The 16,221-nt window shown below is 44.1% G+C and overlaps 1 protein-coding gene across 3 annotated transcripts in view; it reads left to right on the top strand.

Moving 5' to 3' along the window:
- Fancc (FA complementation group C) overlaps positions 1-16,221 on the top strand; it is a 110,369-nt gene that overhangs the window by 73,234 nt on the left and 20,914 nt on the right. For 2 of the 3 annotated variants that reach the window (XR_009058200.1, XM_057787712.1), the window contains exons 7-8: positions 6,503-6,670; positions 11,363-11,519. Coding sequence is in view for 2 of the 3 variants with exons in the window: in XM_057787712.1 (XP_057643695.1) it covers positions 6,503-6,670; positions 11,363-11,519 (325 nt within the window). In the remaining variant the exon portion in view is untranslated. The remainder of the gene's footprint in view (positions 1-6,502; positions 6,671-11,362; positions 11,520-16,221) is intronic. The other variant, XM_057787713.1, reaches the window with a different exon arrangement.

Genomic DNA, 16,221 nt, shown 5'->3' with positions numbered 1-16,221 from the left:
AAATCTGTACCAATGTAAAATATTTTGAGATTAATAGTTATTTTTGAATTAGATTCAATAATCTACCCTTTTATCCTATCACTTCCTCCTTTTTTTCTTTTCAGAACAAGATCCCTGAATCTAATCTCCTTTGTTTAGCCTTTTTAAAAAATGACCATTAATTCATTAATTGTAACAACTTATAAACCCCCTTAAATGATAATCAGTATCTATCACCAATATTTTGGGAAAGTGGGTGTCATTCTCTAGACTACTTCCTGTTGTCTGGGGGTACTGGTGCCTTTGGGGGAACCTTGAGAAAATGGGGATAATAATGAAGTCCCAGCTGGAGTATTCTGTAAGGTTGGATCATATGCAGAATTCTGAGGAGACTATAATAGGCATTTTAAATCCTGGATCACCGGGGCCATCCATGTTATTAGTGTTTGGTCCTCTTGTTCTAAAAGTTCATAAACATATCTGTATTACTACAAGTATAGATTGTGTGTTGTATACAAGTTAGCCAAAGATGATATTTTTGTTTTATGTTTGAGCAGGTAAAATATACATTCCTTCTTTGTAGTTTTTTTTTTTTTTTTTTTTTTTTTTAGGTTTTTTTCTTTGTCTGTAGACAGTACTTTCAGGGGGTCTTTGTTGATCAAACTTGATCCATATCAATCTAGAAAGAATCCAGAGCCTCTCATTTCCTACGATAATAAAAGCATAACCTCTCCCCCAATACAATATAACTTTTGACCCATTTAGAGTTTTTTTCCATCTGGATCTGTCTTTACTGAGCATCTCTATTGTTTTTTGATTGCATGAGACAAATATTAAACTGCTATGTCAGTCACCTCAGGTGTAGCTTAGCTTAGTGCATGGCAGTAGCTTGGTGGCTGGTGGCTGCCTCTTCCCACAGGCAGCTGCTGGAGATGCATCTTGGTACTGTAGCCAACATGAGAGACATGAGATTAGGAAACACTGTTTGACTCGGTTTCTGTGTGTTTAGAACCTTTCTTTTTTTTTTTTTTAAGTTTTCTCAGGCATTGTGTGGATGTTCATGGCTCTGGACAGTGGGCACCATTTGTAAGTGGAGTTCCACCACCCACTTTCCAAATACCACTCAGATTATTTATTAATTAAAAATGATTGCCCAGTAGCTCAGGCTTATTACTAACTACCTCTTACAATTCAAATTAACCCATTTCTATTACTCTCTGTGCTGCCACGTGGCTTGTGGCTTTACCTGTCCTCCAGCATGTCTTGCTCCCTCCGCATCTCCTGTGACTTTTCTGACTCCTCCCTTCTTCCCGGTGTCCTTAGTCTGGATTTCCTGTCTAACCTTATCCTGTCCAGCTATTGGCCAGTCAGCTTCTTTATTAAACCAATCACAGTGTAATTTACACAGTATACAGACATATTATTCCATAACACTGGATATTTTCCTCTAGTTATTTTGCATGGAGCCCTTGCATCATTTGTTACATAGAGCCAGATGGATGTTTGTGAACTTGAATCCCAAGCAGTGTAAGAAAGGAACATCTGTGCTGAAAATTTATATATAATAGAGAGCCCTAGTGTCTTAAGTTTCATAGAGTCAACACAAATGTTTGTGAAATCAAGTGGGTGTTCATTGGCTACAGAGTCAGTGCCTATCATGAAATTCTCCACCCTAAAAGACCTGCAGGTGTGAGTTTTCTCATTTTCTGAAAGAGGACTGAGTAGGTGGAAAGACCGTTGACACTGAGAACACCGACCAAGCCCTAAATCTCAGTGGCTGCATTTTGTATCTCCCAGCAAGTCTGGAAAAGGCTCATGATCAATTTCATTAACAATTTTAAGGTTATTGGGCAGTGGTGCCACACATTTTTAAATCCCAGCACTCTGGAAGCAGAAACAGGAGAATTTCTGAGTTCAAGGCCAGCCTGGTCTACAGAGTGAGTTCCAAGACAGCCAGGGCTACACAGAGAAACCCTGTCTCCAAACAAACAAACAAACAATTTAAAGACTCTTATAAAATTAGGTAGTGCTTTTGTTAACCAAAATGCAGACAGGCCAGAACCTGGACATCCATGTTCAAAGGGGGCCATGCAGGGCTCTGTTATCGCCCTGTGTTGGGTGCTAGAATGTAGGCATTATGAGGAAGTCCATGAGAGCCCGGAATAAAGGATAACAAATGTTTATTTGGGGGAAAAATTACAATAACGGTAGAGAGCCACCGTCCTTTGCTCTGTGGATGCTGCGAACAGAACCCTGACCAGCACCCCAGAGAATGAGCTCACTTTTCACCTGTGCTCATCAGTCCACACAGAGTACCTCAGACCACGCCCTAATGGGCCGCTACCCAAAAGGCTATTGGCTGAATGAATTCCCACAACACCAGACCACATTACACTTATGGCCAAAGTAATATTCCAAAGGACTTCTGCACCAGAATGAATTAAGAAGGCTTGATGCCAGAAACATCCTTCCTGTATGGCTGTCTGCAGCTTTCCAGCTGTCTGCAGCAAGCCGGTAGACTATACAGTCAAGGCAACTGCTTGGAAACACTTTCTAGATGTTGGTAGGAAAGACCTGGGTAGAATTTAAACATCTGTTATTGAACTGTTAACACTTTTTTCTTGGTCACATGACTATTTATCAGCCTCTAAATGAAGCCCTGGAGCTTTTTTTACGTCTCTGCATCTGAACTCATGGCGTCAGTCTGTTTTATGAAGATTTTGAAACTTATAAAATGAACTTTAATCAAGTGATTAAAATATTAATAATGGATGGAGTCTCTTAGTGGAAGCAAAGAATAGCACAGCTTGCTCATTTGGGATTTTGTTTGGGGCCTTCAACTGCTTGAACTTTGGAAGTCAACCTAGTGAAAAAAACAATAATAACAGGCGTGTTTTCATAAGTGGGTGCAATTTTATAGATTCAGGTATGTGCCAGAAAGTTTGTAGGCCACTGTGATGTTTCCAAGTCCAAGGTTCTGCTTTGTTCAGCTAAAATCTTGGCAGGTAACTTGAGCTATAAAAGGTGGTGTTCCTAGTGGTAGCATGGCTGTGATGGCCCCGTCAGGTCTGGTAGCCGTCTTTGCAGTGCTGTCACTCAGGACAGAGATGCCGGGTTGCCATTAAAGATTATGTGGCTGCACACCGTAAGAATTCCCATTTTGGGGCCGAGGAAATACTTTAGTGGTAAAGTGCTTGCTCTGTGAATAGGAGGATCTGAGTTTGATCCCTGGCATTCATGTAAAAACCTGGGTGTGGTGGTAATGTTCACAATCCTAATCCTGGGGAGACGGAGACAGCGGGTCCCTGAGGCTCACTGACTGACCAGCCTGGTCCATTCAGTGAGCCCAGGGCCCAGTGAGACCTTGTTTCAGAAACCAAGGCAGACACCTGCACAGTCACCCCACACATGACATTTGACTCTTGTCCAAGGTTCTAAGGGACTAAGTTATTTTTAATGGACAGGGAACAGAATTTCATGGTTTTTAGCTATTAAAAAGCAAGACTTTAAAAGCTCATTAAAAGACTGACGAGCATGTGAGACATCAAGTTACTTCTTAAAGTCAGTCTTCTGATAAGAATAAATGAACTCCATAGACAGCTTAGATTTCCTTTGAAAAACTACTGGCTCAACACACTGCAAAGTTCCCAGGGGAAAAAAAATGATTCTTATTCAATTATAAAATTCTTTGGGGGGGGGGGAGGGAAAAAAGACTATGCTAAGCAGAATTCAGTGGAACGTGTGAGGAAGGCTTGAGGCGGGCCAGGGCTCCTGGGATGTGACTAGCACGTGTATCCCATGGACTTCGTGGAGTCAGGTGTCGTCTGTTTTTGTCCTGCACAGACTTGCTGCTGTGAGGAATAACTACTTAGCACAGTGATTGCCATCCCACCCACCCGGTGCCATCACCCATGTCCTTTAGTGGACTGTGCTCTGGGCTAAGGTTTTGTCCATATTGTTTTAAACCGTTATGTGGTGCAGCCTGGCACAAAGGGGTGCTGTTCCAGCTGACATTGCCTAGCAGCCTCTCCTGATGTGGTCAGAAGAATTAACATGGAGTGGTTGACAGTGGTGGGTTGTAGCTATAATACTAAAACCCTGCATTTCCCCCTAGGAATTTAACTCATGAGGCAAGAACAAGTTATTTAACTGGAGAATCAGTTGAAAATCTGAACTCAGGGACAGATAAATTATTCAGTTGATTTTCTTAAGCTTGGACTGGAGACAGCCGAGAAACCCTATGTTCTGTAAGAGCAGTAAGTGCTCTTAACTGTTGAGCCATATGCCCCCAGCAAGGAATGTAATATGTGAACATACTTACACATGGGTGTGTGACCTGGGCTTAGAATGTGTCTGCCTCTCAGTGTATGAATATGTTTAGTACTAGGTACACATGTAAAGGGACATGAGAACTGTATGTGGCACATTGGTGCTTAAAAATCTAAGACCAGATTATGTATGAAAACACACGGGTGAGGTCTGGTGATGTATGCTCAGACCTTTGATTTTTATCAGTTTAGAGTTTTGTGTGACATCTGTTTCTTCAGCATACGCTGTGTATAGGGAGTCACTCGGTGTAAAGAGTAAGCTCTGATCCAAACAGAAAAGGCTTGCATGCTAGCCCAGGCCCAGCCCTTTCCTGTGCAGTGCAGCGGGGGTGGGAACTTGAGAACACGTAAGGACGAGGTGAGGGTTCTTGTGGCTGCTCTCACTAGCGTGCTCTCTGCTAACGCTGCAGCCACTGCCCATCAGAGTCACTGCTAGGGTCCCAGTCCCCAACTCGTTTAAACTGTTACACACAACAGTCGTTTAAACTGTTACACACAACAGTCATTTAAACTGTTACAACAGTCGTTTAAACTGTTACACACAACAGTCGTTTAAACTGTTACACACGACAGTCATTTAAAATGTTACACACGACAGTCGTTTAAACTGTTAAACACGACAGTCGTTTAAACTGTTACACACGACAGTCGTTTAAACTGTTACACACGACAGTCGTTTAAACTGTTACACACGACAGTCGTTTAAACTGTTACACACGACAGTCGTTTAAACTGTTACACACGACAGTCGTTTAAACTGTTAAACACGACAGTCGTTTAAACTGTTAAACACGACAGTCGTTTAAACTGTTACACACGACAGTCGTTTAAACTGTTACACACGACAGTCGTTTAAACTGTTACACACGACAGTCGTTTAAACTGTTACACACGACAGTCGTTTAAACTGTTACACACGACAGTCGTTTAAACTGTTACACACGACAGTCGTTTAAACTGTTACACACGACAGTCGTTTAAACTGTTACACACGACAGTCGTTTAAACTGTTACACACGACAGTCGTTTAAACTGTTACACACGACAGTCGTACTGATGGCAGTGGTTGGAGAGCTGTCACAAAGCAGCATTTGAGACTCCTGTGACTCGAGGCTGCTAGCAGTATTTCACAGTCAGGTTGGACAACAGGCCCTTACTTAGAAGGCCGAGCAGGGGACTTGGGGTTGGGGGAGTCCCTGCAAACGCCATCGCTAAAAGTGTACTGATCCAAGTAAGGCAAGAAGGAAATTTGGTTCAACATGACTTAGCTGGTGTTGGCTCAGACTTTTAGAATCTGACACTGGATAGTTTATTTATTCATTTACTTATTTTGGGGCATTTAAGTACAGTACAATTTTGGGGCAAAAAAAAAGTTCAGTGGTAAAAAATAGGGGAGGACTAGGTGGTAACAGTTACCTCAGTCCCGTGTGTAGATAGGGGAGGACTAGGTGTGGTCTTGATCATACAGAGAAAGTAGAGGTCACCAAACTCCAAAGTACATATGACATCTCTCTTAAGGATGGGTTCTACTGAGTAACAATTATTAAAGGTTTAGGGAGGAATTCTGGAGGATTCAGGGTAGGCCTGCTCTGTAGATAGCAAAGTCACCATCAGGTTATTAACTACTTCTACTCCCAGCCTTCGGGTAGAAAACAGGCACACAAGAGACAAACCTGCATGTTTGACATTCCTGGTTTCTCCAGTGCTTACCTGTGGGCATAAGGACCTTTAGCCCTCTAGGGGAGACCATTTGTCTCAGTGCGGAAGGACTTTTGCAGAGCTGTGTGTAGTGATGTGGAGTTGAGAGGGTGCCGAACAGTCTGTGTTGATCCACAGTGGGGTGAGACAGACGCCAGCGGTGGTCAGGAGGCTGCTCACACACAGCTGGAGTTGTGTGGGCCGAGCCAGCGTGGCAGTGGCTGTTGGTCAGGCAGGCCAGCATCCGCTTAGGAGTTTTGTGGGGGGCACAGGGTGTTGGTCATGTATGTCTGCAGATCGCTGTACAGATAAAGCACTCCTGTGCGTACAGCAGACATGGGAATGACAATGGCTGAAGAAGACCTGGCACACAGTACTAGAGAAGATCTTGCTTGGCCAGCATGGGGGCCTGTCACTGTCCTTTTCAGTGGGAAAACTTGTCCACAGTTACATGTGACTTTCTGATCTGGGCCGTCACTTCTTACCTTTTTCTCCAGTAGGATGGCTCCTGAGCGCATGATGTGCCTGTCACAAGTTTGTGTCCCTCTGGTTCCTCTGCCTGACTTCGAACCCCTGGTGGAGGCTCTCCTCACCTATCATGGGCATGAGCCCCAGGAGGTCCTCTCACCTGAGTTCTTCGACGCTGTGAATGAAGCCTTCTTGTCGTGAGTCCATCGATCTTATCGCTCAACTTGTTTTTTTCTAGTTGTGAAATGTGGTGTGGAAAAAACATATGATAGTGTATTTAATATTCTGTTTACCTTCATTGTTTATTACTTATATATTTATTATTAGTGTGGTGGTCTGAGAACAGCTTATAGGAGTTGGGTTTCTTGTTAAGTTCATTTGGGTACCAGTGATTGAACTCAGGTCACCAGGCTTAGCAGCAAGCACCTTTAAGCTTTCCCTCCTTCAGCCCAGCCTTCTCTGTCCTCTCCAATGCTCTTAAAAATTACTGAAGATTCCGAAGAGCTTTATGTGGGTTATACTTCCCAATGTTTGTCATATACGAAACCACACCCAGAAATTTAGTCAATGTTTATAGAACTGAGGCAGAATGCTTACCCAGCATCGAAACATAGATTTGATCCTCAGCCCTTCAAAAGGAGGGAAAGGAGGAAAGAGAAGGGAGAATATTACTTCCAAAGAAATTCACTGCATTTGGAAACAGAACTAAAGGGCTGTGGGGATGGCGTAGGAGATATGAGTGCCGAGCAAGCACAACTCCAGATCCTTATCAGCCACATAAAAGCTGCACATGGTTTTACACACTGGAGTCCAGCACTGGGTGTGGGACGAAACTGGTGGATCTCTGGGGCTTGTTGATCAACCACTCTCTAAAGGGAAGATCCAAGTTCAGTTAGAGACCCTATCTCAGGGGAATCAGATGGAGGGTGATAGAGCAGTTACCTGTTGTCCTCCTCTGGCCTCTGCAGGTGTGCAGAGAGGTGCACACATCAGAAACGGTAACAATAGTAACAACAAACAGTGGTCTTTCTTGGTTTTTTTGAGACAGGGTTTCTCTGTAGCTTTGGTTCCTGTCCTGGAACTAGCTCTTGTAGACCAGGCTGGCCTCAAACTCACAGAGATCCGCCTGCCTCTTCCTCCCAAGTGCTGGGATTAAAACTCCTTTACAGAGTGAAGGTGAACAGACAGACAGGTGTACTCACAGGTAGACAGGAAGCTGTAACATGCAAAAATGCTGTTCTCTAACCCACACACTTGATGAGGTATCTTTCCAGAGGCCAAATCACTTTTAGAATTTATATGGAGGATAAAACAAGCAACACATACACACACACACACACACCATTAAACTACAAAGAAAGAAAAATGAGAAGAACTAGAACTATTTTATTATAAACACCTTCACTCTGTGATCTAGCAGCATTTGGTGTGTTGCCTATGTGTGTCCTTTAGGCTTTTGTAACTCCAGTTACTGTCTTGTATCTTGAAATCTTGACTGTCATCAGTGGGTCTTCTCATCCATCGCAGGCGTCCTGTTGCATCGTTCGTTACATTTGGGAAATGAAAGAGTTCCTAGTAGAGTATTTCCATTTTCCATATATAACTCATAACATTTATATACAATACATATTTCATTTTCTATGAAAGCTAATAATCCAGAGAAGGTTAAATTGTTGAATGTTTACAAAAGAGGTTAAAACAAGAACTATATGTGGTAGCTCACATTTATAATCCTAGCATTCAGGAAACTGAGACAGGAGGATTGCCACAAATCAAAGCCAATCTGGGCTATACCTACCAAGATTCTGTCTTAAAACACACACAAACACACACACACACACGATGGCTCGGGGCTAAGAGCACACAAGTGCTCTTGCAGAAAACTCGAGTTCAGTGCAAAAGTTCAAAGTACCCGTGTTGGCAACTCACAATGCCCTCTTCTGGCCTCTGTGGGTATCTGCACACACACACACAAACACACACCACACCCTCATAAATACATGCCCATATAAATAAACATGAAAAGTTGAAGTCATTTTCTTCTGTCTTCTTCAATCCTTCTGTCATAATTTACTCAATATGTCTCAACTTTTGAGAAATCTGTTACCTTTGTTATTCATTGGTATTGAGTAATCACCACCTGCAGTTCAGCTGAGTCCTTGAGGTTCTTATGGTTTTCTCACCAACTCGCACCTTTTATACAACACAGCACAGTGGAAAGCTCCATCTCTGATTATAGTAATTCACCTGCATTTCTATGTCAGCCTTAAAGCAGACCACCTTTGGCATCTTTTGTAAACCCCAGCAGCAGTCTCAGAAATTACTGACCGGGAGGCGTGCTGCCCAGAGCCCAGGGTGAGAGCCTGCCCGCCCTTGCTCTCATTTCACGTACGATAGAGTGTTCTCACTCAGCTACTAATACAGTTTATTTGGTTTGGAAAGTTATGTCTACTAATCCACAAGGGACAGACTGTCCAGAAATGCTGGGTGGTCCTCAGCATGTCCAGTTCCAACAGCTTCAGACTAGCAAGTCAACCCAGAGCCACATTGGCTGGAACCTTTCCTGTGGAGAGCCCGTCCGCCACATGTCCACAAAGGAGGCTGACTCAGTGAGCCGTGCAGATTGCTGCTCCATGCCCTGCACCCCTCCCAGCTTGAACAGTTCCCCAGATGGGCTGTGTGGCCTTCTAGAAACCACAGCTTTCTTTGACCAAAGCAGCTTTGCCCTATGTTCAGCTTCTCAACTGCTTACCACAGTTGTGGAATTCTTGTGTTTTATAATTGGCTGGGCATCTTTTGCCTTGGCTTCCAAATACAGTCATGTATTTTCCAGAAATGTGCAGTTTCCTCTAAACAACTCATGTTGGTTCCCCTTTGTGGTTTAGATAACCTAGAGGAACCTTTTGATTTCTTGACTTAAATGTCGAACCTAACTTTTTATAAAATTCATACCCAGGAGTCTTGTCCCAGGTCTGCAGACTGCCTAAACTCTTGCAGAGGTGGGAAGGCTGCTGAGACTCTTCCATTAATCTATGGAGTGTTAGTAATTGAGTATGTCATGTTCTCTGAACTAAACCCAAATCCAGTGCTTCAGGAACATTGGGGAGCCTGATGACGGCATGCAGAGATTTCTTTCCCTGTGCTTAAAGCAGATGAAAGTGGAGATGGATGCAGGGCTTCTATGTTATACATGTGTGGTCTCTGTCCAGGCATCTAAAACTTCTGGGATTTCCTGAGTGATAGGGAGCCTTTTCCAATTATATGTAAGTTTAGGCTAAGGAGTGAGTCTTCTGGGCCCCTGGAGAGCTTCAGGATCAGGGCTAAGAGCAGAGCAACCAGCCTTGTGACCACTAGAACTGGGTGTAATTACTAGTGGCTGGTCGTACATCAGCTCAGCCACAGAACTTGATAAGCATCCAGGTGAACACAAAGACACTGCAAGACTGGTGTACCTGGAGACGGCATAGAAACCTTGAGCCCACCCCCATGTGTCTTATCCATGTCCTCTATCCTACCATTTCTGGTTGTTCCTTTTAGAATGAATTGCTGATTGTTGTTAGAGCACTGTTGTAAATTCTGAGCCTGCTTTACCAAATTGTTACACACCCGAAGAAGGGATCGTGGGAAGCTGTTTTTAACCAGAAGACTCGTAGTTTGTGGATGAGTCTCTTACTGATGACTGCAGTAGCCATGGGTAGTGGGCATCAGAGTCAGACTGAAGTGGTAGATATCAGTGTGGTATCCAGAGAGATGAAGGGGAGATTGGCATCTATACAGTGGATGAGATAAGTAAGTACAGTTAGCTCCTGGCAGCGTGGATGATTAACACCAGCTGACCACAGAAGTGACTATGTGACATGTCACAACTGTTTAAGTTAGAACACAACACTTTTGAGAGTCGGAGGCATTTCTGTTTATAATTATGAGCTTGTCACACACAGACTAGGATATATCTTTACTCCAAGATTGAGGAGACTCGGGTGCCAGTGTCATGCTGAGCAGTACCCCCACTCAGCCAGGGCTCTTCCCCAAACTAAAATCTGGGAGTACCCCTGACATGCCTGTAGCCCCAACAGTGTATGTGAGCAGGGGAGTGCTCTTGCTGTGCTCGCTGGCTGCCTGTCTATCCAAAAGAAAAGAAAAACAAAACCAACCTTGCACTGTATGTTCAGGAATAGACCCTGCCTACTAGAGGAGATCTGATGTCATCCTCTGGCCTCTGCATACATGTGTGCATGGAAATACACACATGTGTATGTGCCACATTGTCACATGTACTTAGACTACACAAAAAGACAAAACACTAAGCTAAAGCTACATGACATGGTTTGGCTGTAACATAAGATTTACTATGCGCCAACTGGGCCATCTCTCATCAAGACTTGCATTTTATTTATTGAGAATTCACAGTGTGCTGTCTGTGTAATTCATGTGCACTGCTACATTGGATCCTTCTAGCCAATTTGGTTTTACAGATAAGTAAGTTGAGGCTATGAAGGGCCAGGTAACTTCCTTAGGACTATGGACTTATTTCCGGTCTCAATCTAGTTCAGTTTTAAACATAGCTTGCCTCTTAACTTTACGTCCTTATTTCCTGGACATCACAGGGATTTTGTCATCTCATTTTTCCTTTTTCCCTTTCTTTGATATGTATTTGTATATACTTTGGGAAGCAGTCTTCACCTTCTAAGGGTTCCTGAAGTTTTAGGTGAGAGATTGCCATAGTATTTTGCAAGTAGATGCATCAATATTGACAGCTGCCAAGACCATGGTGAGAGAAAACCACGTCTCACACACTTGATTAGTGATTGCCATTTGAACATTGCTCATTTTGATGTCTTTTCAGGAATCTATTTCTGTTTAACCTTCTGCTTATTTCTTGCTCAAAGGAGAAAGATCATTCTACCCATGTCCTCTGTGATCAGCCTCTGGTTTCGGCATCTCCCCAGTCTTGAAAAAGCAGTGCTGCATCTTTTTGAAAAGCTGCTCTCCAGCAAGAGAAATTGCCTGAGAGAGATGGAATGCTGTGTAAAAGAGTCATTGCTGGTACGTGCTGGACTTTAGTGACAAGAATTGCTGAGAATATTGCCTTCAGTTAAAGAGTGACAGAAGTAAAAAGTGCGACCAGAGCTGGGGCCTTTATGCTTTCCGTTTATATTTACTTAGGGACATCTAATGCCCTAGGACTTTCCTATGGGCTGTGTGTGTGTTCGCTCCATTCACCTCCTGATGCTCTGTTCCACCACATTGCCCCATTTTACAAAAGACAGACAGGTCATGTCCTTACCTATGGCTTGTATAGAATGTACTTCCCAGGGGTCTGAAGAGGCCAGGGATGCAAAGTAGGCTTTTAAAAAATACTGTTTCTCATTTTAGTGTGAGAAACATGTTCTTAAAACAGGGACTCTTATAGATAAGGGAGAATAAAAAACAGTTAATACAAATTTAGAAACTGAACCTACAGCTCTCCATGAGGATAAAGTAGAGTATTAGAGAGAAACTCAGAAAAAATGCTTAAAGCAGCAAAACCAATTGAATTTGTGTGCGTTTTGTTTTGGGTGAAGCTTCTGCATACCAAAGCCTCCACTTCCTTCAAGAGCCCTGAAGACTTGGCACCAGTGGCCCGACTTCCAGGCAGTGGTCAGGGCCTGGCCAGTCAGTGTCTGCCTTTAGCTTGGTTAGTGGGGTTCTGTAAGAACCAGTGTCCCCAGGAAAAAGAATACATAATACCTAGTGACAGTTTCCCCCCAACAGTCATGTTTTCCCCAGTGAGGGCAGGACCTCTAATTTAAGGCAGACTGAGACAAAAGTATCTTTCAAATAAACTGCTTTCCTGTAAGATACACAAAGGAAGAATAAGCAGAGGTGTGGAAGTGTTTGTGTGTGTGTAAAGCAAACCAAACTGAGCCCAGCGGTTCACTGACTTGTTTTAACTACTCAGAAGGCACAAGTGGGAGTCAACTGAGCCGATTTTCTATCAGTTTGATTGGGTGGGCAAAATGTCTCTGTGGGTAAAGGTGTTTGTTGTCAAGTCAGACAACATGAGTTCAGTGCCCACAGGGCGGAAGGAGAGAGCCAACTACCACACCCTGCCCTTTGACCTCCCCACACGTGCTATGACATGTTCCACCACCCCCAATAAATGAAATGTAATTAAAAACAGTCTGGGCAACATAGCAAGACCACTTAAAAAATATGAAAGAGATTTACTGTGTACAGAGCACTAATAAGAAATCAGCCAGTGTCCACAGAAGAAGCTGCCTAGGCCTAGATTCTGGTGAAGTACACAGTGGACTTAAAGGGCTTGTTTGCTTAGGCAGGCCTCCAGCTGCCAGCGCCTGTTCAGCGTGCATGCTCGCAGGGTAGAGTCATGGAGGCTTGTTTCTCAAGTACAGTCTGCAGGCACCGGTGTCTCCTCTTCTCGAAGGTATTTTATCCCAGATTCCTAGTGTCAGGGTTTAGAGTGGAAGGCCCGGGACACCACACACTGTGACCTCAGCCACCCAGCATGGTTACAGAGAAGAGTCTGTGCTGGCACAACAGTCATGTGAATCCTGTTAAAAGTGGAACTTGAGCCAGGTTTAATCCCAGCATTTGGAGGCAGAGGCGGGCAGATCTCTGTGAGTTGGAGGCCAGCCTGGTCTAGAGTGAGTTCCAGGTTAGCCAGGACTATTTAAAGAAACCCTGTCTCAAGCTAAAAAAAAAATGTAGAACTTAACGTTATGTTCAATGTGGCTAAGGAGAAGAGCATTACGGGTGCAGTGGCGCCTTACAGGAACCTCAGTGGCCTTCTCTGTGTTCTCATTGGCTCTTGTGAGCTGGGGGATCTGATGGAGGCTGTGAGTTCCATAGCAGTTCAGGATAGTGCTATCTCAGCTCAGTGGCCAGGAAACGGGAGAACGTGTCCGCCTTGGTCGTGGCCTACACCGAGGAAGGTGCTGAAGCTGCCTGCCTGGCTGCCCTGCTTTGTTGAAACCTTTTCACATCGGAGACTGTAAGGGAATCAGTTACAGGGCAGCAGTTGCTTGGATTTCCTCTCTTACATGTGTGCATGTGAACATACAGTTGCATTCATGATTGCTACTTCTCACCATTTTCAAAAGTTGCATAGAATCTTAAGGCTAGAAATCAGAGTGCAGCTTCCTTAAAGATCTTGTAGCTGATTCCGGAAGCTCGCTGACAGTCCCTTCCAAGTTAAGGCAGTAAGTTACTTTGTCTGGTAAATGTCTGTATTCCTAAATTAAATGTGCACATTGAGATTTTTTACTTTATCTCTGGTCTGTCTTGGTTTCAATGCAAACTGATGGCCCTGGGTTCTTGGCTTGCAGCTTGCTCATAACTATCCTTTATATCTCCCCTTAGTGGAAAGCTTCCCAGCCCCATGGGCTGTGTGACTGTTGATATTACATGTTCTTCTCTGAACCTTGTCTGCATCCATTTTACCTGGAGCCTTGGGCCCAAGCTGTCCTAGGTGAGCACAGCAAAGTGCCCTCCCAAAGACATTGTATAGAGAACCTCAGGCCGACTGCTGTGGGCGGAACCGTCCTTGACAAGGAGTTTATCAGGATCATCTGTGGGGAGCTTCAGAGCTTTTATTATGGTTGAGGGGGGATTTGAGGGTGTGTTATTTGGTTTAATTTATTGTGGCATTACCAGGATGTGACCCCTCTATGCCTTGTGGTTCATGGATATAATTACAATACAGACAACAAGCTGGAAGCCCCTGATTGGCTTAGGTATTCTCCTCCACCATATTGAACCCACAGAGCCAGAGAACCCAGTGGGGTAGAATAAGCCCCATGACCTGGATGAATGATTACAGGGGTAACTTGAAGAGCCCGCTTCCTAATTGCATCTTCTCATTCATTTATCACAGTGCAGCATCTTCAGGCCTTGACAGGGCCATTCACAGTATCAGATCTGTAAGACCCAGTTCCACTGCTGCATTTTGCTGCCCAAGAAACCCGATGCCAATTGCATTAGCGTTGGATTCTGACAGTAATTAAAGTGTGATGGTCTACATAACTTGTGTTTTGTGTGGAACACTGTTAATTATATTCCCATCTCTTGGGACTATCCAGAATGATTTCTGGAAATTCTATAGTTACTCAAATGAAGAAAGAAAGAAAGAAAGAAAGAAAGAAAGAAAGAAAGAAAGAAAGAAAGAAAGAAAGAAAGAAAAAAGAAGAATAAAAAAGGGCTGTGCAAAGTATAATGACCTCCCTGAATGTCCTTTGGCCTTTTGGAGACTTCAGAGGCCTGGCAGTTTCTGGTAAGACAATGAGTAATAAGAAACTAGTTTCAAGTCACCTTAATTCCAAACAAGATGTGTGTGCGTGCACATGTGTGAAACTTGTGAATATTAATGCATTCCCAAACCTGTTTATGTTTGAGGTTCAACTTTTGGTTCTCTACCCTTCATTGTCCCAAGATCATGGCTGCCTGCCATAGTTGGTGGCCCCAGATAGATCAGGGTATTAACCCCAGTTTGTCATTTACTTTGCAGACTAAAAGTTTCAAAAACAGATGGTCTTGTGTTTCCTTTGACAGAGCAGTCACCAGGAGACCGTAATCCGTAGCCTCAGACCTGACCTTAAACACTGACGTCAGAAGTAGTGAAAGCCACTTGCTAATTATGCAGCCCTTTTGGCACTCTGCTCTTTGCCCAGGCTGGCCTTGTATCAAGGAGGCTGTTTTCCTGTTACAGTGCTGTGTGTGGAGCCCAGAAAGCTATTGTTTAGGTCCCCAATTTGAATGAAAAGGGCCAACTGGATGGGAGGGTGGCCTGTGCTTGGCTGCTGCACTGTTCTACGTGCCAAAGCTAGGGGTACCCTGGTTCCCATGCCCTCCATGCACTCCTTGTGAGCTGACCGCCTGCTAGAAGCCACCACTTTGGGACCTAGAAGAGCTGCCCCGAAGAAGGGGTGCATGGAAGGCAGGAGGCAGGGTAAGGCTTTTGTAAGTCGGAGACTATTCTCATTAATTATCTTACTTAGAAGAGTTGGTAACTCAGTAAAAAGTATCTTTGTCTGTGCGAGCTCCAGACACCTCAGTGTGTTCCTTCTGTCGGGTAGGAATTCTTCAGAGGGCAGTCACTGTGACTTTAGAAGGTGAAACTTCCCAGAAAGTCCCCTGCACAATCCCACTGCTAAAATACAAGTGGTAACTCCTGTCCTCAGCATGAGCAGCTTTCACTAGTGCTCCAGCCTTTTCTCTCCCTGCCTTTCCATGAGTATTCTAGAAGTACTTCCTGCCTGAGCTCTAATGTGATACATGTAGTTAAACCAAAGCTGGAGAGGAAGACTTGGCCTTGGTGGACCAGAAAAGTGCTGTGGGGCTTCTGTCTGTGCTGCGCTTTCCAGTGTCAGCCTCACGAGGGCACTAGATGCCCCAATACTGTCCCCAAAGAAAGCCCAGAGTGCAGGATAATCTTCACTCCTAGGGTTGTAGTTGTAGCTACTGGAAGGTGGAGGGGAAGAGGCCCACAAACAGACCACAAAAACACAGTGGACCATACAGCCCCTCCCACTGAGAGGTCAGGGTGAGCAGCGGCAGGACACAGGGACCAGGGCTGGAAGAGTTTGTCCAGTGTGCGGAGCTGGGCATCCCACAGTTTGCACCCCTGCTTCTCTGTCCTGATACTGAGACCTCACGTAAACTTACAACATAAGAGCACATTTGGTACTTGTTAAGGTTTTAAGCCCAGGAATGACAGATTTATCACTAATTAAACAATAATTGCATTATG

Source organism: Chionomys nivalis, chromosome 13 (assembly GCF_950005125.1).
Source record: "Chionomys nivalis chromosome 13, mChiNiv1.1, whole genome shotgun sequence".
NCBI lineage: Eukaryota > Metazoa > Chordata > Mammalia > Rodentia > Cricetidae > Chionomys > Chionomys nivalis.
Note: the sequence above shows the minus strand (reverse complement) of the source record. Positions and strands in the feature narration are given on the sequence as shown.